The sequence below is a fragment of the Fringilla coelebs genome, assembly GCF_963513975.1.
Source record: "Fringilla coelebs genome assembly, chromosome: 4".
Lineage (NCBI taxonomy): Eukaryota > Metazoa > Chordata > Aves > Passeriformes > Fringillidae > Fringilla > Fringilla coelebs.
Window position 1 is genome coordinate 42,843,974 of NC_140032.1, and position 23,734 is coordinate 42,867,707.

The 23,734-nt window shown below is 39.0% G+C and overlaps 1 protein-coding gene across 1 annotated transcript in view; it reads left to right on the forward strand.

Moving 5' to 3' along the window:
- Positions 1 to 23,734, forward strand: part of DCHS2 (dachsous cadherin-related 2) — a gene marked incomplete at both ends in the record, with an annotated part of 104,452 nt that overhangs the window by 48,383 nt on the left and 32,335 nt on the right. Inside the window, 5 exons of the mRNA XM_084203860.1 lie at positions 1,854 to 2,085; positions 15,102 to 15,338; positions 16,655 to 17,674; positions 19,050 to 19,225; positions 19,610 to 19,709. Of these exons, the coding sequence (XP_084059986.1) occupies positions 1,854 to 2,085; positions 15,102 to 15,338; positions 16,655 to 17,674; positions 19,050 to 19,225; positions 19,610 to 19,709 (1,765 nt within the window). The remainder of the gene's footprint in view (positions 1 to 1,853; positions 2,086 to 15,101; positions 15,339 to 16,654; positions 17,675 to 19,049; positions 19,226 to 19,609; positions 19,710 to 23,734) is intronic.

Here is a 23,734-nt window from a genome sequence, read left to right on the forward strand (position 1 = left end):
AAGTTCTGGGGAAGGGGCTTGCCCTGAAGTGGGGGTGTTGGCACTGGGCTCACTGCCATCTCCATCTCCTCATATTGGCATGGGGTTTCATGGCAGTCCCAGTGATTTGTAGGCTGATTACTGTCCTTTAGAGATCTGGTCTCCAGGCAAGAGTCCTGGCTGCTGGCTGCCTATGCAGCAGCATGAGCCCTGGAAGCATGCCATGCCTTATTTTCTTCAGAAGAGCACTAGGAGGATGTGGGCTTGATCTCCTTGTTTGTGGGTGAAACACAGACACATGATGCATAAGATCATCTTAATTTTCCACTTACTTAAGACTTTATGGGAATGTCACCTCACCCAATTGAGGTAACATTTACAACACAGAAGGAAAAAAACCACAACAGGATAAAGCAAAAAATCACTTTGAAAATATGAAAGTAAATGCTGATAGTATTTTTTTTTTTTTTCAAAAATAAGTCTGAACCTATGGACACACTAAGCAAACACTCAAAAATAGTTTTGTGGGAGATTGTTATATGGCAGGATAAGTCTAAAGGAGTCATATCCAGTCTGAATCTTTGGATAGTTTAATGAAGGTCAGGTTTAAAACTAATTGATGTGAACAATTGGATTGCAGAATTATGCAACATAGTTGGTTTTGGGTTGGTGTGGTTTTCTCTCTATCATGGCTACTGTGACTGCAAAATGAAGTTTGCACTAGCTCAGCATTGTTTATGTGTTTGCATGAACATCTGATCTGTGTCAGCAGTTTCTCAAAGTGACTGCTACAAGCACAGCATGCTCAGTGGACTTTGAAGAGCTCAGGATTCTTCCTCCATCTGGATTTTAATGTACCACATAAAGCACATGCAGGCTGTACATGCCTGTGCTGCTTTGTGCTTCTGAGCATGCCAGTGCCCCAGAATTCACTGTTATCTCTGCCACAGTGGACCTTCTTTCTTTTAAAAATGTTTTTACTTCCTATGGTTATGAAATAGTCTTGGAAACATGAACCACTCCAAACTCATGGAGGGAGTCCTCTGAGATGTAAATGACCACTAGTTTCACTCAGGTGCCTGTGGGGACTACACTTCAGTACCCCGAGAACTGTCTTTTTTGCAGATTGTCACAAAATTCAGTGCTTTGTCATAGCAAATCAGTATTTTTCTGTAGCATAGTGTGATAAGCCAGCTTGTAGTTGTTCCTTTCTTCTCCAGTTTTACACCAGAGCAAGGCTAAATCTGGCCCCATGTAGTATTTTAGCGGGCTTTTGTAGGGCATCTGACAGTAAATTGAGCATAGTATTGTAGACAGCAGCCTGACAGGTCAGCTTTTGGCTGTCCTGCACGCTTTTAGCCTGTGTCGCTGGCTTAAAAAGCCTCATATTCACCATTATGATGGTCATGCTTTTACATCTGGAAGTCTCACAGAGAGAAGTTATTCCTGCACCATAGTCACCTGAGGGGCATGTCTTCCTGGAGCATAAAGCCCTGACTTTTATCTGTGAAGGAATAAGTGGAGTGTTGGAGATGTTAGCAGAAGCATGTGAGGTTAGACTAGCCAAGTTTTTGATGTGTGGCGCTCATTAGCGTTAACAAAACTGACTTTGCGTTCAGGCCTCGCCATTGTAGAGAAGCTGAATTTCTTGATGCACTCCATCAGCCCTTGGTGTTGTGCTGAGCACATAGCTTACTTCTGTGCAGTGTTTTGGGGTAGTGCAGATACTGTAATTTGTTTTTAATGGACATTTTAATTGATCAATATTGTTGCAGCATGCTCCATTTCCTAATGATGGACTGAAGCCAGCTGTGTACCATCCTATTTTAAAAATCATCTTGGTTTTTGTTTTTTTTTTCTTATTTATCCAACAGGGTGGTCTGAGTGCCCAAGCTTTTGTTCGCATCGAGATAGAAGATATTAATGACAATCAGCCTGTTTTTGAACAAGACACCTATGTGACAAGTATCAGCAGTCACACACAGCCAGGAACAGAAATCATCAATGTTGCTGCCACAGACAGAGATTCAGGAATATTTGGCATTGTCACATATGAGCTGGTCCCAGGAGAATTTTCTTCTTTTTTCACAGTGGATACATCCACAGGTACTGTATGTGTCTATGATTCAGAAATGTTATAATTATACAAGATATATTTTCTCCTTGATTATGCTTTTTGTACTTGGAGTCATGTCACACAGGTGAAACTAAGATTCTGATGGAAAATAATTCTAGAGGTAGATGGAGTATTTAGGTTTAATGTGAAACCTTTGCATTCACTGGAATAAGCAGAAAAATGGAAAACAGTACATGCCAGCGCAATGAAGGACAAGCAGCATGCCACTTATCCACTATTTTCAGCCCTAAATCTATTGATCATTGGAAGAAATAAAAAAATATTACTTTTTTACAAAACATCTGCATTTTTGAAATTCTTAGGGATTACTCTTGAAGAGCAATAAAACACCCTTTACGATGTTCCTCCTTTAATTTCTTTTCTGTTCTAATCTTCCTCTGTACTGTGCTAAGTCCTCATTCTGCTCAGTCATACAAGGCATATTTGCCTCCCAGTTTGACTCAACGTTTAGCTTTCTAACTGTGCTTTTCAATAAGTGATTGACTGAACTGAAATTCCCATTTTTCTTGAGGGCCAGCCCTTGCATGTAAATGTATCCTGATCAACAGATGGTCATGGCACAGATTATTTAATATGTTTAAGATCTTTCTAGGCTGTGATACGTGTGTGTATATATTAGGTCTTTGGCATTCAAAATCTTGCAAGGTTCTATTCTTTCTAAATGGCGCCTGTTTTTACACAGTTCCCAAAACATTCTGATGAACAGAAGAAACTAATCTTCTTAGGAAGTTAGGCTGCTTGTCTTGGCTATTTCAGAATTTATTTAACTGTGGACTTTTAACTACCTGTCAAGTTAGGTTCTCAGGGGCATAACTGATGTCAAAAATACGTAGGTCAGTCAATAATTAGGGAGCTGGATCTCCACAGGCGTTTAACTGGTCATTTTAAAACTGTCCCGTCAGGCTTGTTGAAGAGAGCCCCTGTGGATCACATTAGCAGCATTGGCTTTGCAGCAACCCTGTGCTGAAAGAAAGCCTTTTGAAAGGTTTCTTCCCTGGATTGTGACCTTTTGGCCTCTCTTTCCAGTTTGGCACTTTGTATAGGAAAAATGTCATGCTTAATGATGAAGACTCTATAAGCTTGTAAGTTACTATTACCTCATGGATCTATCATGATATTTTATCAAAGGCAGACCAAATTCAGGGTGAAGTTGCTTGAGGTCATTATTGCTGACATTTCATGATGAGAAAAGCTCTTAGGTCAGACACTACTCCCAGCATTATAGTGCTTGGAATCTGATTGCACTTAATCAGATCTCCTGGGTAATTCACAAGGTCAGACTGTGTCTAATTTTAACTTATTAATATTAATGCTGTGGGCTTTTTTTTTCTGAATACATTTTTTCCATTTATATTCTTCCACATCTATTGAAAATAGGGCTTATGCTCAGTCACTGGTGAGGCAAATTATTTTTAAACTATAAGAAAAAAACCATTTTAAACAAAAAAGCCCAACCCCCCCCAAATGCCCCCAAAAAACCCCAAACATTAAAATTTCCAATATGTCACACAGAAGTTTTGCCATCTTCGAGCTCAAAAACCTGTTCAGTATTCAGAGAGAGATGAAACAAGTGGCTCACTGCTAGGGCACAGAGATTGTGAGCTCTTCCTTCTTATTTCTTGTTACAACAGAGACATTTTCCAGTGTTCATTGTGCTAAAGCTGTCTTCGTATGCTCTGATTTATGGCCTAGTTTAGCTGTGCCTCTCTGAAGGTTATGTGAGGGACTTCATCTAGTTAGCTGGGCAGCATTTTGTGGAGAGAGGGCAACAGATAAGTATGTGAAGGAACAGGCATTCTCCTGGAGATGGATGCTCAAACCAGAAAGCCAAATGAGATGATATATTACAGTTTGGTCTCTGGTTTTCAGATCTTATGGATGTGCAGTCTGTTTCTGTTGGGTTCTGCATTTTTTCCAATTTACAGTATGGCATATTCTGTTTTATCTGCTCTTCTCATTATGAGAGGACCTAAACCAAAGGACAATGATGATGTTGGAGAATTCTGTGGATTTGGTGGCCTGATAAGTTTTATTTTTTAAATTTTTTTTCTTGCTGAGAGAGAATTTAGAAAGGAGAAATGAAAGTCAGTGCATTAGTAATTTTGGCTTACTATTTTGCCTTAATGACTGCTTCATTATAGCCCTTAATATTTTATATGGACAGATATTTTCAGTATTATGAGATTTGGAATAATTAGCAGCAAATGGTGTGTCACATTACACTATGATACATATTAAAATAATATGCAAGATGAAGCTGTTGTCCATGATGTATGTAATTTTTCTTTTTTTTTTGAATTTTCTCTTTTTCTTGGCATGAAAATTTTCACTGTAATTATCTTCAGAGATGTTTGAGTGCTGCACTTAGAATACTCACTAAAAATTGACTTTTGAATTTTTTGGAAGATAAATGGATGAAACAGTAAAATAACAATTGAAACCCAAACTCTTTTTTGCTATGTCTTGCTTCTGGCTCTTGTTTGTTAAATCTTAGTTTTTCTATGAGCTGTGTTCAAAATATCCTACCAGCATGTCAACTCCTCACTATATAGAATATAACAATACTGTTATATATAGATATATATATATACTGTGATACATAGATATTGTGAGGTTGAGGCACATCCAGGCTCTTTGAAGGGGCTCCATCTTTTGTTTCAGGCACTGGGACATGTGGATGTTGTAAATAGATAAATTCAGTGGGAGTGGGAAGGAACATCCTTTCATTGACCAGACAGACATTCCACTGTATTCTTTTTCAATTCTAAACAAGATTTTATTAGTTATATTTGTTTGCTATTTTAGCTTTTAGGCACTGCATTTATTGTTTGTGATATGCTCTTGTCCTCATAAATAACATTTATTATGTTTCCATTTTTGAAAAAGTTGAAGTGTTTTTCATTTGATTGATGATAGACTTTCCACAAGAAAAACCACTTTAAGAACTGTGTAACTAGAAAAATGTATGGATAGGAAACTGTAAACCAGCTCCTCTGCTGGTTCGTGACTCTTGCTATCGTTTGTTTCTAGTGTTGATGTAAACAACATCTTGGCTTCATTATATTGCCTTTTGTAGATATCTGATCCATGCATGATCTATGAACAGTACTCGTGAATTGATTAGAACAGGGCAAGTTGAAGACCTCTTCTGGCTAAGAAACTGTTTGAGCTATGTTTGTTTATTTTCCCATTGTTACCTAACAAGCTATGTGAAAGACAGTGTATTTATAGTTATGGCTGAGCTGGTAATTAAAAATGTAAGTCACAGGATGCAATCATAAGTGTGGCAGAAAACCTATGCAGTGCTCGACTTTAGGATTAACAACTGAATTAGTAAACTTCCATTACAAAGACAGCATTAATACTTACCTTCACCCAAGGGCATGTAATGAATTTTTCCATAGATCTTAGTGATGCCCTTTTCTAGAGATGGGTAAAAAGATGGTTATCATCATCGTCATCATTCTGGTTCAGAGAAGTTGTTTCAAACTGATGAAATTGTAGTCCTTAAAAATTATTCTGGACCAGTGTGACTTCATGGGTCAGTCTTCAAGTAAACAGTCTGTTCATAGTCTTAAAACAAATTCCCTAGCTAGTCCTTGTGTGCAGAGAAAACTTCCATGGAGGCTAAGCTAAATACAGCAACCATGGTTTGTCTTCATATGAATGTATTTGTTATTTAAATCTAGCATGAATACCATGTAGAGAAAGTATCATTCACTCATTGTATGTTACAGCAGTATAAGCATATAATTTATCTTCTGTTTCTTTCAATTCTATAAGATATTTAGGCTCATGTTTCTGTGATTCCTACATAAATTAGATGCCTAGAACAAAGGCTATGACCTTCCTTTTGTGTATTTTATTGAGAATGTGTCTGTAAATATGGCTGATAGATGGGGTGGATCCATCCATCCATCCATCCTGGGCTAGATGCCAGGTGCCCACCAAAGTCACTCTATTACTCCCTTCCTCAGTTGTGCAGGGGAAGAAAATGATGACAAAAGGCTTGTGGGTCAAGAAAAGTGCAGGGAGAAATCTCTCAGCAATTACTGTCACTGGCAAAAGAGACTCAATTTGAGGAAATGACTTTAATTTATTGCCAATCAAATCAGAGGAGGGTAATGAGAAATAAAAACTACATCATAAAAGACATCTTCCCCCCCGCCCCCCACCTTCTCCTGCACTTAACTTCACTCCCAATTTTCTCCATGTCCTCTGGCCCCGGCAGCGCAGGAGGATGGGCAATGGGAACTGTGCAGTTCATCACATCAGGTTGTCTCTGCTGTTCCTTCCTCCTCACAGGTTATTTCAGCAGGGTCCAGTCCTTCAGGAACAGAATGATCCAGTGTGGGTTTCCCGGTGGGTCACAATTCCTGCCAGCAAACCTGCACCAGTATGAGCTTCCCATGGGGCCACAGCCTTCTTTGGGCATCCATCTGCTCCAGTGAGGATGGGGTGAGGGTGGATCTCTGCTCCCCTGTGGACCTCCATAGGCTGCAGGGGGACAGCTGCCTCACCATGCTCTGCGCCACAGAAGCCACTCCCATAGCCCCCACATGGCCAAACCCTTGCCACATAAACACAGTACACTGAGATATTTGCAGATCTCTCCATTGACTTGAAGATATTTGGATCACCCTTTTGTTATAGTACTTTCTGTTACTTATTTACACCAAAAAAAACCACATTTTGAGGAGAACAGACAAGCTTTGTTGCAAGAGCTGGTTAGTAGTTGAGCATTTAAAAACCATAAAAACATAACATAAAAAAAAGTCAGCACAGAGGTACAGTTCCTGCAAAATGAACATTCTTTTGATGCTCCCTTTAAGATGCACTCTGATTTCTTTTTAGCAAAGGGCATCATGTGACCAAAATGTCCTGTAAAAGATTTAGAGCAGTCTAGGAGCTTAGTCTGTTGGCAGAGAATAAAAGGATAAATACACCTAAAGATCATGCAAATTTAAGAATATAAGGAGTACCTTATCCAAAAGCCAAATTCAATTCTAGCATCTTGTCACTTTAACAGTGCCTAGTAATGGATACAAGAAGATGAGCTGTGTAGAGCTTGTACAGAACATTGCCTCACTGGTATATATTTCTTGTGGCAGTGTGTATTTTAGTGCTGTACTACTTTAATTACTACTACACTATGGAACCATATGTAAATGCAATTTAATGGCAAACTAACTTAAAATAAACTTTGATTTGGTTCAGAATAGATTCATTCCAGTTAAGGATGCTGAAAAATTTAGTTTTATTTAAAAAATAGAACTGTTTTTTAACAGCTGCATCTTCAGAATTTTAATTGCTTTGTTTTTATTGCAATACAGGTTGAAAAGTAATGTTGAAATACCAACATTTATTTTTATGGGGGAAAAACCCCAAAACCTTGCTTAACTCCATGTATTATACAGTGTTTAATATATAGCAGATTGTACTAGGCATCAAAGTAAAATGGGGATGCACCCTTTCTAAAGAAAACAAGGCCCATATTTATGATGATTGATGATGTTTTCCTATAGTATTGTAGGAGAAAAAAATACTTTATTTTTAAACTACTTTTGGCATTTTCCTACAGCATGTAGTACATTTGCTAAACATATGAAGAGCTTCACATAAATAACATTTAAAATTAGGAGTGCTTTATTTTGGAACATTTTGAGGCCACTTCTTTTTTTAAATGGCAGTTTCTTCAATTACTGTCTTTCTGATCTGTCATATGATATTGATAGTGTATTTGGAATGCTGCAAATCAGTGGAATATGTCTGAGACGTTGGTTTAGCACAGTAAGTTTTCACCTTTGAAGAATTTTGAGTTCAATCAAACAGGAAAAATTAGTGGTCTCAGCTGAGTTATTTGTGGGCATTTACCTTCACTGAGATCTCACCTAATGAGAAATTTATCATAAATAATGCAGAAAATAGTACGTTGTCCTAGAAGGACACACTGTAGTAAGTGTAAGGGTGCAGATTTTGGCCCTGAAAGAAAGTTGTGTAGCACAACAGCCTGAAAAAACATCCATACTGCTAACTCCTAATGGATCTCTTTTTTTTTCTTTTATGTATAAAATCCAGTAGAATCAACCATCTACAAAGAGAAATATTCCTACAAGCTATGTGCCAAAAACTCAACTGTGCAATAGTGAAGTGTATGTGAGATTATTGTGCATGAAAGAGGGCAAAATATTAACAAAAATACTCTAGCCCACCCTCCTAGTTAAGCCAATGTCAGACCTCAGAAACAGAAGAACCCACCAAAAGAGGCAAAGAATAAACTTCCGTGGCATTGCACAAATGATGTGGGCTGATTAAAAAAAAATGGTGAAAAGGAAAAGTTTAAGCTCATTTTAGAGGAGGGGAATAGTGTGATATTTATTCACTAGAATTTAGATGAGCAACCCATTTCTTTGCTAGAGACTGCATGGGTCTCAGAGCACAGGATATATTTACTGTACTTTGTGTTCTCAGTAAACCTAAAGAAAAGAAGAAAGTGGCAGGTCACACCAAGGGAGCAGACAGCTGTGGTACCATGTTAGAATGAATGCAGCAGGGAAGTGTGTGCAGCAGAAAATCAGTCCATGTAAATGAAGGGCAGGATCTGGAATGTTTTGTAATGCTCTTAATATAAGAACAGTAAATATATCTTCTTTAGCTTATAGCAGGCTTCATTCTGTGTCTGTTCTGATACCTTTTTCTGCAGTACCTTCAAAGAAATACCATCCTTGGTTACTATGGCAGTCGAGTTGTGTTACCAGGTTGTGCACTGAGCTATTTTTGGATCTAGAGGCTGGCAGCTTGATTGAAAAGGTCCTTGAATGACAAGGTCCTTGATTAAGTAGACATTTTTGAAAAACTTTGATAAGCTAAGCAAGGAAAGGTGACCTGTTGAGAAGGTGTGGCAGGGCTGGAGTTGTGCAGATTGTGGGGGGAGGTTTCTGCCTTTGTCTTTGAAAATACAGCAATTCACCAGGCCAAAGTCCTGCCTACTTACTGGTGTAAGCTTTGATTTCTGGATGGATTCGTGTTTGTGTAAGAGGGTTTGCTTTGTACAGTCAGGCAGCAAACACACTCTGAGTTACTATTAGGTCAGATTAAAGGAAATAAATCAGGGCAGAAACAAAGGAAATCTCCTTGTAACACCAAATTGTATCTTTTCAGTTGTCTGTTCTACTGAAAAAGTAGAATTTTTGGAAGGGTTTTTTGTGATGTTGCTTCTTTGTTTGTGGTTTTTTTAGGGAATAATTATTTAAATATGTAATAAAATAGAGTTAGGAGGCACCTAATCTTCTAAACTGGCAAACTGTAGTCTCTAGGGACGTAAAAATTTGCATCCCTAATTACAAGACTTTGTTTAAAAGCACTTGTGTAAAAGAAAACAGCCTAGGTGATACAAAACCATTCTAGTACTAAACTCACGCCTTCTTTTGCTCAATATTAGAGGCTGATGCTCAGGTGGGTATTCTGTTTGTGGCTAATGGAACTGCTGTAATTAGAAATTTGTATTTTATATGTTGATGAATACTTCTTAGCTCACTAAAACTCTCTGTAACCTATAGCATTTGAAATAGTAGTGTCGTGCTTCTGGTGAAGCTGCAGTGTTAAAACTGCTTCTGTTAGTTTGTAAGTACTGGTTTGTTATTTGCAGACTCCATGACCAGACTTTCATGTGCTAAGCAAATTCTTGCCATTAAACACAGTATGTTTGTATAGTATTGGTTGTAGACACTAAATCCTTTTATATCTATTTCCCTTTCTAAGAGGAAAACTATGAATTGAGCACAAGAATTTGCTACAGTGGGGCCAGTGTTGAGAGCATCTGCAGTGCAGGGGTATGAGACCTGTGAAATACAAATGTAGCTAGAAGATTGATATGGGTTCAATCAGTCATTTACTATGAAAACATTCAAACACTGAATATTTTCAAGCTGAAGAAGTCCTCTTCTTTGCTGAAATGCAAACCAGCATTTGTGCCATTAAAAGTAAGCTTTTCAAAGACTTTTCATGTGAGGTGAAGCTATGTGTATTACAGCAGGTAGATTGTAAATAACAACTTAATTCCTTCCTTCCCCTGGCCATTATTAAACCAGCTGTTCAGTGTATTTGGCAGAGTGTTGCTATGGTTACCATTAAGAATGCAGCTTCACTAAAAAAGGTGCATTTTAAGTACAGGTGAAATGCTAAAGCTGGAACCTGTATGCAGTGCCAAGATGACAGCATAGGCAATGAGTTGGACAAATTTAAATAGGAATGTCAAGCAGAAACACAATCATTCTTCCTTAAAAAAGAATGCTAATTTTAATGTTAATGCAAAATGCACACCTCCTAACTGCATTGATCTTCTGGAGCATCACCCTGTCTGTGCTCATATTGAAGTTTTTTCTGACACATAAAAAGCAAAGTTGTGCAGGCACCCCTGCACTGGAAAGCTGCTGAGTTAGGGTGGATGCTCTGGGCAGATCAGTGGGTCAGCTCTGACCTGCACAGTAGTGAACAGCAGGTCCAGTGGCCAGCTTTGGAGGTGAACTGGGGTGAGGAACCATGTGGACCTTTTGACCATCTGCTTGTTGTCTGAGCTCTGTCAGGTGATGCCAGCTGGCTCATCCTAGGTTATTTGTTGAAAAAATAGTGCCATCATTTAAAGTTTGTTAGGGTGTTTGGTTTCAAGGGCTTAGGTAACACCACCAGTAACTGTTGATTTGATTCCTCTTGCCATGTTCTAAAATTGTTTTTTGGTTTTTTTTATTCATGAACAATGAATAGAATATAATATTAGAAGCCATTGAAGTATGCATACCTATGCAATCCAGACTTTTTTATTGAAACTAGTGCATCCTGATTTTTGTCTTTGCAGCACTTCACCAAATGTGGAAAACATTTGGTTTACCTACAAATGCATATAAATGTCAGGCTGATTTTTGTTTTGCTTATGGAAGAACCCTGTGCAACAACAGATTTTCAAAGTGCTCAGATGGAGATGTGTGTGGAAATCCTATTGGGTTTACCAGCATGATTTTTTTCCATACAAAAAGTTCTTTTGGTGAGTGAGCCTACTTTGGTGCTGGATGCTGTTGTAAGATTAGGACTGAACACAGGATCATGAATATAATAAAAAAATGTATTTTTAAAAATCATTACATGTGGATTCCTGTCTCTTGCCTTCAACTGTTAAGAAACAGCAGTTAATCCCCTCATGGAATAGGGTGCACCTCCACAAAAATCAGAACAGCAAAATCCCATGAGAAATTTTGCCATTGCTAGAGGATGGTGGGTGGCTGAGAGTCCTGCCCTTCATTAGTGCATTTGCACTTTCTGGGCAAGTGGGCACAAAGTGAAGAGCAAGACTTCTTGGAAGTTCCTGCCCTACCATGTACAGTGAGTGAGGAAGAATGGAGCAGGTGAAAGAGCTGGCAGTCATTACATGATATTTTTCTTCAATAGTACTAGTTCTCCCTGTGCATTTAGTGCTCCAAGCCATGATAATGATTTCTGCTAGCCCCTGAGTACAGATTGTTCTGCAGCAAAACATCTGTGAATTCCAGCATGGCTGTGCTGACCTGCCTTGGAGCAGAGCTGTTCCCAGACTACAACCTGCAGTGGCAGTTGCTGACGTGCATCCAGCATTGCAGGTTCTGCCTGCAATCTGTATCCAGATCATATCCAGGCAGCAGGCAGTCTGTATGTCATGCTTTTGATTTATAAGGGCTGGGATCTGCAATCAGTTACGCCCATGTGGATCTAGTAAAAAAAATGAGATTACCAAGGCGTGAATGAGGCTGGGTGTTAATGCTTCTTCCAGTGTGTAATTATAGGATTGTTCACCTGTGAAGCAGAATTGATTCCAGCTCTCTCTCATGCAGAATAAGGAATTAACCAGGGATAAAATCTTCAAAGCACTGCAGTGATATAAATATTAATTTGAAAAATGGCAATTTAATGTTTTTAAAGGCAGCAGATAAGATTATTCATTTATATGGTGAGCCAAACTGTAAGAAACATGTCACTTTTCTTGAAGTTGACTCACACTTTGTGGTCTTTGTGGTCCCCTATTGGGAGCTTTGGTAAAACGTTTCTTGCAGAGAAGCTGTCTCATTATTCCCTTTTCATTGTCAATGTTTATAGAAACTGTTTGTCGTAATGGAAGAACATATTCTGTACTAAAGCAACCTGATTGTCTTTTAAGTTCTCTGAAGCCTTGAATTACAGGCTGCAAATGATTGTGGCAATAACAATAATAAACTCCAATCTTAATTACAAAATGGGGAAGAAAGGAAAACCATGGTTCATGTTCAGCCGGTTACTTAGTGAGACATGCCTCTGTTGAGTTTCGCACACTGAACCTGTGACTTTGACAGTTCCCGCTCCTTGAAATTTCCTCTCTGTTTCTGCCTTTGCAGTGTAGTACTGGGGCACCTCCTGCACTGTGCTGCAGCAGATGGAATGCACCCAGCTAGCCTGCTCTCAGGTGCGCTGGCAGCTGCTTTTGGCCCAAGTGGTCCTGACTGTCCGTTTCAGTCACAGTCTGCTGTTTTACCTAATCATACAGAAAGTGAAATCCCAGATGCTGCTTTCTTCTTTCCTGTCATGTGGTGTCGTAATAGAGCCTAATGAGGCATGTTCACCAACATATGGCTGAGCTATCTCAAATGTCTCTATAGATTATGTATCACCAGATGCAGAGCTAATGCCCCGTCCTACAAATGCTGAAAGAAACAGAATGTACACAGTTTAAAGTCAAAATGGGTTATTAAATTTCTGCATACTATAGTTTCTGAGGTTGGAGGGAACCATATGGAAAACACATACTTTTTACTTGGATTCTGCCCTTGTTCTTGTGGTGTCCCTGGTTGCGCAAAAGAGAGCTGAGTTGGTGAGATGTACTTGCCTATTCCCCTTTTTCCCTGTGACACAGCAAAAGAATGAAGAAAGAAAACAAAATCTTTTATTAATCTTCTTTTTGCTTTCTGTAACTGAACTGGCATGGAGTGTGCTGCAATGTGTCTAGGTCAGCAGAGAAGGAGCTTTGGTACTGAAATATTTCTGTTCAACAGGTCTTCAGAGCTCCTGCAGTGGAGCTCTGTTTGCTCCACCCTTTGCTAAAGGATGTTTTGAAGAATTTAGTTACTGCTCTGGGAGTAAGATTTTCAGTTTGATGCTTTTCTGTAGAAGTTTTCTAGTTCCCACATATCTCTTGAAGAATCTAAAAAGAGACGGACATATTTATATCCTTGTCAATAGAAAAATATCCAGTTGGAAAATTAGTAACATACAGTCCATTTGATTGGTTTAAATTAATTGGACAGAAATTAATGCTAAAACTCCATGTGTATGTGTTTATCCCCTGGAGAAAAATAGTTAAACCCCTTTTTCCTTCAAGCTATAATTGCTCAGGTTACCTCAGGAAATACCAAAAGTTTATGTCCTTGAAGGACTACTTTGTTGAGCTGCTGAAGTAATCACAAAGCTCAACCATCAGAAGAAAAAAATTTTAAAAAGCCAAAATAAGGTTGTTTCTTAGAATTGCATCAGTTATTAGCAAAGGAGCTGGATCACTACTGAACCCTGAATCTATCTGTATGTATCACTGTTGAGGTTTTAGTGTGGCTTGTCACACTGGAATAAGCTTCCCTTTTTGTTAGGGAAAAGCATTTTCCCTTGATCCTGAAGACCCTTTTACTGCATTTTAAGCATGTCAAGACACAGCTTATTATAATGTCATAGCAGTATATTTGGAAAGTCTACTGCATGCACATTTGAATATTTGTAAGATTTGTATGTATTTTCCATTATTCTGCTTAAAAATTGATTATAGAAAATTCACTCTAAATTCTGAGGAGATCTATTCTCATTGACTTACCCACTGATTCTCCTAGGGCACTTTGAGCTAACTCTAGTTTTACTTTGTCTAACCACTAAATTTCCAACTTGAATGGCAGACATCATCCCTACTAAACTTGTCTTGACAGCCAGGAAATTATAAAGGTAGCCCAAAGTTTAAAGGTTTGGTTTTTCTGAACTGCCAGAGGTTTTGTGTCTTCACCAGCTTCTACAAAAAAATAGGTGATTTCTTTAAAATATCTGTAGGTATGTAAAATGTTGTCCCTGCTAGTTGAATTGCTTGAGTTTACTGCATTTTTACTACTTAACACACTGTGATTCTAGCGTTTAGTATATATTTAGTTAGATGCACTCATTGCTAAGAAAAATTTTCCTGCATTTGGTCACCTTTCATCTTCATTTTCATGTTGAAAAATTTACTTCACAAATAGATTATCCTGAGGAATGTACTTCCAAGGTGCTATATTTTGGGAGTGAACCTTGTATTTTCTTTTCAAATAATTACTTCAAAAAGTTTATATAAAATGTAACTGTTAGCAGCTTGCAAATTTAATGGACCTTAGAATTCACTATTAAGGGGTATTTTGACAGAAACTTGTGATCAGACCGCAGGCGATTGCTTTCCAGATACTTTCTAGAGAGCCCCTGAATCCTAAGATTTATATTTTGCGGCTTTGACTCCATTTGTGTGTATGTTTTATTTCATTAGTTACTTAAGTAGAATGTCTCTACAGCCTGTTTGAAATAACATTAACTTTACCGTATGCAGAGATAAATTTATCTTCTGAAACAATACTTGTTTTCCACCCTGAAGCATTTCCAAACTGGTATAGACTAGTAGTAGTAGTAAAATTTAGCATTGTTAAAGATTTAACTGAATCTAAAATTAGATTTTCTAAAATGTTTCTAAATTAGAATTATGGACAATGTGTTTTGAAACAGAACTTGCTGTCTTTCAGTGGCTCAGTGAATGGTAAAGATCACATTTCTTTTCAGGTTGAAAAGAACTTGGCTCTCAAAAATGGAATTGGGAGTGCTGATTTTTTTCTTCATGGTCTGACCTTCTCTTAGAGTAGCAATTTTGACAGCCTGCTGAATTTTATCTTACATCTCTCTTAAGTGCTATTTTATTTTTGTGTGCTTTCAGGAATTATTTACCTGACTTCAGCTCTTGGCCGCCTGGCACGTTCTGCATTCTTCCTGACTGTTTCTGCACGGGATGGAGGTGGCCTTCCCTCTGCCAGCAATGCAGCTGTCACAGTAAACATCCTTCAGACTGTTTTGGTCCCTGCCATATTTGAGAGATCCCGGTATAGCTTTTCTGTTCCAGAAGATGCACCTGAAGACAGCGTGATTGGCACTGTAAAGGCCAGGGAGCCTCCAAGTAAGTCGTTTTAAGTCAGAGATTATATGTAATTTTGTTGTGACCATTAACTGAAAATAGCTGTAGATTATTTTTTCCCATAAACCTCTGCGTTATTCATTCAGTCTATCAAGCATTAAATAGAATTTATCTTTGGTATTTGCAGCAGCTGGTGTAATGGCTGGTTTATCAGGATGCTCTTTAGAACAGTTGGAGATTTATGGTACTCTCCTTGGTGGTCCATAGAGATTGGCAATGGCCTCCATTTTCTTCCTGATGGATTTCTATAATTGTAAATGAGGAGATAGGAAGCCTGTTGTGAAAGTTTAAGTAAGTGTGACAGTCTGGCTCACATTCAAGCATTAGCCATGCAGTGCAAATCTCAGAGCAATACTTAAAATTAGGGAGTATTCAGAAGTTTCAGAGGATCTGCAAGAAGCGCTCCTGGCCACCCCTCAAAAAACCAAAACGAACCGACCAAACAAAACCCCACATTGTCTCTAAGTGGAGAAGTCCAGATGAATGTTTGCAGGACCTTTGGAAAATATATTTAATCCATCTGGTTTTATTATCATTTGTAAATGGAAATGGATTAGCTCCTGACAGTCCTTGGTCATAAAGAGCCCTGTCCTGAGAGCCGTACATATTTGGTTCCTATGCAGAGCAGTGGGATCTGTGAGTCCACATAACAGCCTGATAATGCATCTGTAAATGTAAGGTCGTAGATGGCAAGGTTTCATACAAGCTTGATTAGTCAGATCCTCCCATTTCCTTCTTTTGGGAAGAACTGTCCTCAGGGTGGAGATAGCACCCGCTGTGTGGCCTTGGTAGGAAGCCTGAACCTTTAGACAGCTTATGCTTCACGTAGCATCTGATGTAGAAATGTTACAACAATGGTCACCCATGAACAGTAAGTTTATTAAAATACATTTTTTTTCAGGGAACTGCCACCTGTTTCCTTCCTTGCTATAATGAATGCCTGTGCGTAGTGAAATTGCTCCCACAAGACTAATTTATAGACATGTTTTTTCTGTATTTTAGATCAGGGAGAAACAAGAGGCGATTATGTGATTTTCTCTATAGAGTTTTATAATACCAGTGTGATGAAAATCAAAGAGTGCAGAAGTGGACAAACTGTATAGATTCATATTTTACTGAAGGGCTCCAGGGGTGGGAAGAAGGAAGCATAAAAAGCCCAAGAATGTCAAACATCTGTGTAGCTTACATTTATTCCATTGACTTTAACAGCATGCATTCTCCCCAGATGTTCTTGCCAATGTTTGTTATCACTTGCATTATTTTTTTGTTACACTTCTTGTTGTTGTTTCCATTTCTAGATTCACTAGAAGTGGTTTCTTACAGAATTTGCTCTGGTGATCCTCATGGAAAGTTCTCTATCGACCCCCAGTTTGGCATTATCCGCACCAAGAAACAGCTTGACCACGAAGCTCAATCTGTTGTGGTGCTCACTGTTCAGTCACAGCTGGGTGACTCCCCCGTCTACAGCAGCACTCAAGTTAACATATCTGTGACAGACATCAATGACAACCCTCCAGTGTTTCTTACCAAATCTGATAAGGTTACCATCTCACATACCCAGCCTCCCGGCACTGCTGTCTACATTGCTCATGCAGAAGACAAAGACAGTGGCCTAAATGGGGCAATCAAATACAGTATTGCAAGCAAGCAGTCAGATGCATTTAGCATTGATCCAAGTCTCGGAGTGGTGAACCTTACCAGGATAGTGGTGGCGGAAAAGCAGCAGGAATATACTCTACACATAGCAGCTGAAGACTGTGGAAGTCCTCCTCTGACTTCTTTGCTGATGTTGACAGTGGTTATTGAAGAGCAGAAGATGGGCCCTATTTTGGTCTTTCAAAGCTTGGTGTATCAAGTAGAAGTCAGTGAAGCTACCTCTCCAGGTGCCCAAATCCTGCAGGTTCAAGCCCACTCACTTGATCCACACAGCGTTACCTCCAATCTAACATACTCCTTAGAGCCTAGCACTGATTCTGTTGCATTTGGAATCAGCTCTGATACTGGCTGGATTTATCTTCGGAAACATTTGAACTATGAATGCACACCGATGCTGAGTTTTAGAGCCTTGGTCAGCGCGTCTGAGGACGAAAACCTTAGGCAAAATGCAAGTACATCTATAATAGTTAATGTCCTGGATGAAAATGATCATTCTCCCATGTTTATGCATGAGAGCTACTTCTTTGAAATTGAGGAAAATCCAATTCCCAGTGGTGTGGTTGGCACCATTACAGCTGTTGACAAAGACTCAGGAAGAAATGGACTGCTTTCCTATTTCCTCTTGTCTGATGGAAAGTATTTCAAGATGAATTCCAACACAGGTAGCATTTTATGATTTGTAATCTGCCTAATATTGCTTTTGGAAAGCAGCCTTCCCTAAGGGTATGGAAGTGAAGTATAAAGCTTCCAGAAACTGCTGTGAATCTTTTGGGTTGATATATGAATATTTTAACTCAGAGTGTCACAATTTGGGGGATGAAATAAACCAAATACATTTTCATGAAGAATCGACTGACCCTTAGGATTTTTTTTTCATGACTTTGTTCAGGTCACTTGGTCATAAGATTTGGTGTTTGGCTGAAACAAATTAAAAGGAGAAGTTTTAATTTATAGCTTCAATAGTTCATATGAGAAAAATTTTTGCCTGTGATCAAGTAGAGTTGAAAAGTACAAATCAGCCATAAGTAACTATAAAGGTACTTATGAAGTTAGACAAAGTGATTTAAAATACTTGTGAATGCTTCTGTAACTGACATCAAAACTGAGTTCATGTTATACACGGCGTCAAAGAAGTCAAATTGGCTGAGAGAAATTTTTCACAGCATAGGGTGTACTCTGCAGTGAATCTCAAATGCCTCAAGTAGTAGGGGTTATGTCTACACAGTATAACACCAGAGACCAGAGCAGGGAGAGCCTAAAGGAAGGGAATCCTTCAAGGGATACAGGCACCGTAAATAATCCAGTTTAGCAAAATGCTACGTAGGAAGCGATGATCTGCTGTTTAAAATTCCTATTTCCAGATGTCCAGTCCCCATGGGGAGTAAAAAGGCTTTCCCAGAATTTCTCTGTATGAATCTCAAAATAAAAGCAGCTTTTGAGTACGCTTATGGAACTTTACAGGCAAACAGAATACTAGGAGTAAACCAAGAAGGTTTTTAAAAAACATGTGGTTACCTGTGTGATGAGCTTTGGTCAACCACAAACCTCCAGCTATGTTGGGTATGGCTAAGCAGACAGGGAGAATATTGGTTGGATTTATTTGCTGGGTTTACCAGAATATATGGGAGACATAAGGGTTTATGATTAATGTACGTAATTAATAAAGGCCCCTTGTCAGCAGTTAAACCTCTGTGCTCATGTGTTATCTGTCCTGGAGTGTGGTGAAGGCCAGATGGATTTCTTTGGAAGGTCAGCACTTTGGTTCAAGCTGTTTTATACCTTTGCTCTGGGGCACCCAATGTACAGTAAAACATGTCAATAGGGCACTAAAGTACATATGCAAAACTGTGATTGACAGAATGTTTCTGCAGGATGGGATTTGGAAGGCTGAGGTTTACATGTCAGTGATCAGGTGTATCAGAGGGCACGTATCAGTATTTCACATTAAATTAAATGCATAATTGCACACACTAAGACGAGTGCTAGCGCACAGTAAACACCTAACTCAATTTCTCCCCCCTTTTCCTTGGCCGTCAGGTGAAATCATAAACTGGGCGGCGCTGGACCGCGAGGAGCAGGCGCACCACGAGCTGCGGGTGCTGGCGACGGACGCGGGGCGGCCCCGGCGCAGCGCCACGGCCGCCGTGCGCATCGCCGTGCGCGACCGCAACGACCACGCACCGCGCTTCCCGCAGGGGGCGCTGCGCCGACAGGTGGGGCAGGGCACCGCGCAGCGCCACCCTGCGGCCGCACCGCGCACTGCGGGCCCTTCCAAACCGGGGTGCTGCGCGCAGCCGGATCTAAAGGATTGCACGAGCCTAACTCTGTTCATGTGTGCAGTGGAATCCCGTTTGTTTGTGACCTCTGAGCTTGCAATAGTAAAGATGCTCGAGTTAGTGCTCTATACAGACTGCAACAGAGGGTTGCTAGAGCTCTGTTGTTTAACCATCTCCCGAAATGCTCATTGCACGCTCTAAATATTACTGAAATGGAATATAGTGCAGCAGCTAAACTCTTGTGTTATGGCAAGGGATTTGTTTTTAGACTGGCTTTATCCATGTATAATTGCAAATCATTTATGAACTGCTTGGTGACAGGTTTTGGAAGGGCAGCCGTCAGGGACACTTGTTGCCACCATCTTTGCAAAAGACTTCGATTCTGGAAACAACGGTGTTGTATTATATTCAATAGAATCAGGTAAGAATTTCAAGGGTTGATTAATACAAAAAGATACATTAAAATAACTAGCATTTTAGAAAAGCAATGTATCATACAAGATTTTATGTTTATTTTGTGTCAGGTAGGATAAAGCTGCCATTGTAAATAGGAATCAGCACCACCATGTGTCTTACGAAGTATTTAAGGAAGTGCAAGCAGCTGCCTTTCCTCCCTTTGCTCTCTCCCCCATCTTTCATGTGGTTTGGTTGCTTCTGTGGCTGGCTAAAGAGTGTTCAAACAGCTCTCAGAAAAGACTAGGACCATGATCTTTTACTGTACTTAGTTTAGTATTTCAGTCAGTTTAACATCTTAAAGGAAAAATTATCTCCCTTTTCCCATGACCAGTTGAAAACTTTCCTGCTAAAATAACAGTTTGTGACAGTCTGAGACAGGGATCAGAGGGATCAGTAGATAATCTGGGCAAACAATGAGGTTTGTGGTTTTTAGTTCAGGTTTCACCCTTTGTTTAGCAGTGTGTTAACCTGACATAGCGTGGCCCCTTAAAAGTTCTCTTTAGTTTTCCCCATAATTCCTACATGTAATAGCTTACTTCTGGGGTAAGTGGTAGGATCCAGTTTTGTTTGCAGTGAAATTAATAACAGAGCCATTCCAAGTTAGAACATGAGTGGGACTGGGGCATTAATACTGGTAGGAGACATAGATGTGATGTCTGGATCTGCTGCATACCACTTACTATGCTTTCATAGAAGTGAGAACTCCATCTATAACCAGGAAGGAAAACAGGTCTGTTCCTCCTGCTTTCCTTCATTATTGCTTCAAAACAGTAAGAGTTACCAGGAGCAGGACTATTTCTTTTTTGTTTGGTTTCTGCTCTATTCTACCAGTTTAATGTAATCAATACTTTTTAAGCTTGGGATTTGTAATCTATGGTAATTTGCATGTAGATCTTATAGTTTCATCAGAGCAAGAATACATTATTCCCTTAATTTGGCTATAAATGACTGCCTATTCCGGAGGGAATTGGATGGTATCTTAGACTTCTGCATTGTGAGTAAGAATATTTTGCACAAAAAAGTTCTCCTTTGTGAAAAAGGGAACCAGTACTGTGCAACCCTTTGTTTGAAGAGTGATGGCCAGGCAATACAGTATGTGTTTTTCAGGGGTCTCTGCCTGTTCATGTATCTAACTATATCCTCTTTCTTTAAACAGCACATTGGATTTTCTTACTGACTTCACTCTAGAGCCCCCAGAGGGGAGTAAATAAGAGTTCAAATTACAAAAATGACTAGCAACACGAAATATGACTGGTCTTGCAAAAGCAGTCTTTGGAAAGAACAAAAACATAAAAACAGCAGCAAACACACCCCCATCTTCCCCCATTTCAAATGCAAAAAACCACTAAAAATCCCTCCCAGCCTTGGAACTAGATATTTTCCTGATAAACAAATCCAGAAACAGCTGAGCTTCTCTGATACTAGTTTTTGTTGTTGTTAGTTGGCTCACAGCCTTTAACATCTGGTCTTCTGTTTCATGGTGAAGTTTTTGCCTGGTTTATATTTAAAATAGTATTTTCGTGTTCTGGGACACTGTTCAGTACTTAAATATGAAGAAGAAACATGATCTGATTTACAGCCATATTTGTTAAACAGAGAGACAGCAGGTTAATTGGAGAACTCCATGCAGACCAGTGCTCTATTCTTCAGTTGTGGAGCTGCCACAAGATGGAGAGCTGCAAGTGTCAGTGTCAGCTGTTAAGCTTGTAAATGTTGCTGGGTAATTTTTAATGGTTTTGAGATCTTAAAGAAATTTCAAGATAGGAGCAATATATTAAGCTACGTAGGAATGTTAGTGACAGATGCCAACAAAATGCATGAGGGTAAATCTGTAAAAGAACTATGAGGTTTACACACCAGATGAATTTTAGGTTACAGGGAAGTGTTTCCTTCAAAATGCCCCTTCCTCTTCCTAGAAAATCAAAGCAAACCACCCTTTAAAAATGTATATGCCTGGAAGTGAGTGGTCACATGACCCTACTTCCACTTCTGTGTTATCACTAATTCAGAGGGAGTTAATCCCAGCTGTGTGTACTGCTTATTCCTTAATGATGCTGGCAGTCGCAAAGTGATTTGCCTGGTCTTCTTTATGACTGTCAATGGGGTATAGTATAGCATTTATAACAGAAATTAGTATTTATAGGGCATCTGGAACCTACTGCTTTGTGTGGTAAGTCTAGCATCGACAGAGGCTTCTGCAGTTATATTTGGAGCAATTATGTGAATGCAACATTAGCCCTTGACTACATGAGTGCCAAGAGAAGCCTAGTTACACTGCTAACATGCACAAATTGGCAAGTGCTGTCCATGTGTCTGTGAAGAAGTCCTTGTTCTCCAGAATGACTTGCAAACAGTGTTCAGGGAGCATTTATGGACTTGCAGAGGGCTACATTTCTGCACAAGCCCTCATCATGTTCAGGTTCTTTGGGAGCTATGGCCTTGCCTTCCTCTTTTCTGTCAAAGGCAACAACTTTTCCATCATCTCAAAGGAGAAGGACATGGTCAGGGCACTAAGTATTTTAACACCTAGGAAAGAAATGGTTGTTTAGGAAATTAGGTAAAAATACATAGCTGACTATCACCGTGTGCTGAGGTCACTAATCTCTGAGAAATCTCTAGTGCTATTTTCTGTCTGCTTTCTGGGCCATTTTGCCTAAATGCCAGTTTCTGTAAGGCCTGAATGTTCAGCCAGCCAAAGTATACAGTAACACATTACTTGATGTTTCTCAGGGCACCATTGTTTTTTTCTTTTTGGTTCTAAACTACAATTTCTCGGATCATCTTTGAGAGCACAGAGCTGAAAGAGTGTCTGAGTTTTGGAGAACCTCATGTAAATGAAAGTCTGGCCAACAGTTGGACAAGACAGAGGTGAAAAATTTAATTGTAAAAACATATGTATTTATTGGCAGGTTACTTTTTAAGCTCAAGAAGAGACTGGGGCCATTGGAGTCTAGTTTTTCAGAGATTCAATTTTTTTCTGTTCCATGCTTCATCTGCTCTTTCTAGTTTCCTTATTTCTTATCCATTTCTCCTATACTTTCTTTCTTTTGTCCTCAGATACAAAAGGACATATTTAGGGTGTTCGATATGAGCAGCAGTTGTCTAGTTCAGGTGACTTATGGAGATGAGAGCTAAGGAAATATTTCTGGAAGTGCAGTGAGCATGAGCTTTTAGACCAATGGCTAACATGCTGTGTAGGGGTTAAACTTATTTCTCAGTGTAAAAGATTTTTCTGAATTTCAATCAAACGGCTACACTTGGAATGCATTTTAAAAATAAATTGATAAAAATACTAAAAAGCCAGACATGGGGCATTTCATTTATAGTGTGGCATCAGATGAAAAATGAAAATGTGAAACACTTACAAAATGAAAGTCCCAAGGTTTTTCTTTTATACAATGTCTCTTTCCAATATTTTCAGACTTTTTTGCCACCAAAATATGCACAAAACGATTTCATGCAATATTTGAATTTTAGTAAGTGTAAGATTTTGGCAAAATACTGAAAATATATGCATGCAATTCACATTGTGTTCTGTTTCTCGTATCTCCTGTGACTTTTGCTTAGCTGGGATTTCGTGTCATTAAACATTATATAGAACAAAATAGCAGATCTGTGACTGCAGACATATTGTTGGGACCCACACCAGGAAACTAAACCAAAAGCTATTTATGAAAAGAATAATATAGCCTTAATATTTTGAAACTACCATGAAAAATGCAAGACTGTCTCATTCAATATAATTGTCTTTATATATTGTTTCCTTTTGTTGGCAATTTCCTTGTTAATGTTCCAGACAGCAAGACTCAACTCAGAAAGGACTGATGGAGATTTAGAAAGCTATATTCATGCAAAAAATAGCAGAACAGTATTGAAAAAACTCCTATTTGTTGGTTGTGAAAACCCAGTTTTCCAATTAGTTTGCTAAATGTTTTTTAATTCAAATGCTACAGGTGCAAATATTTTACAGTTGCAGATGATGTAATTGGA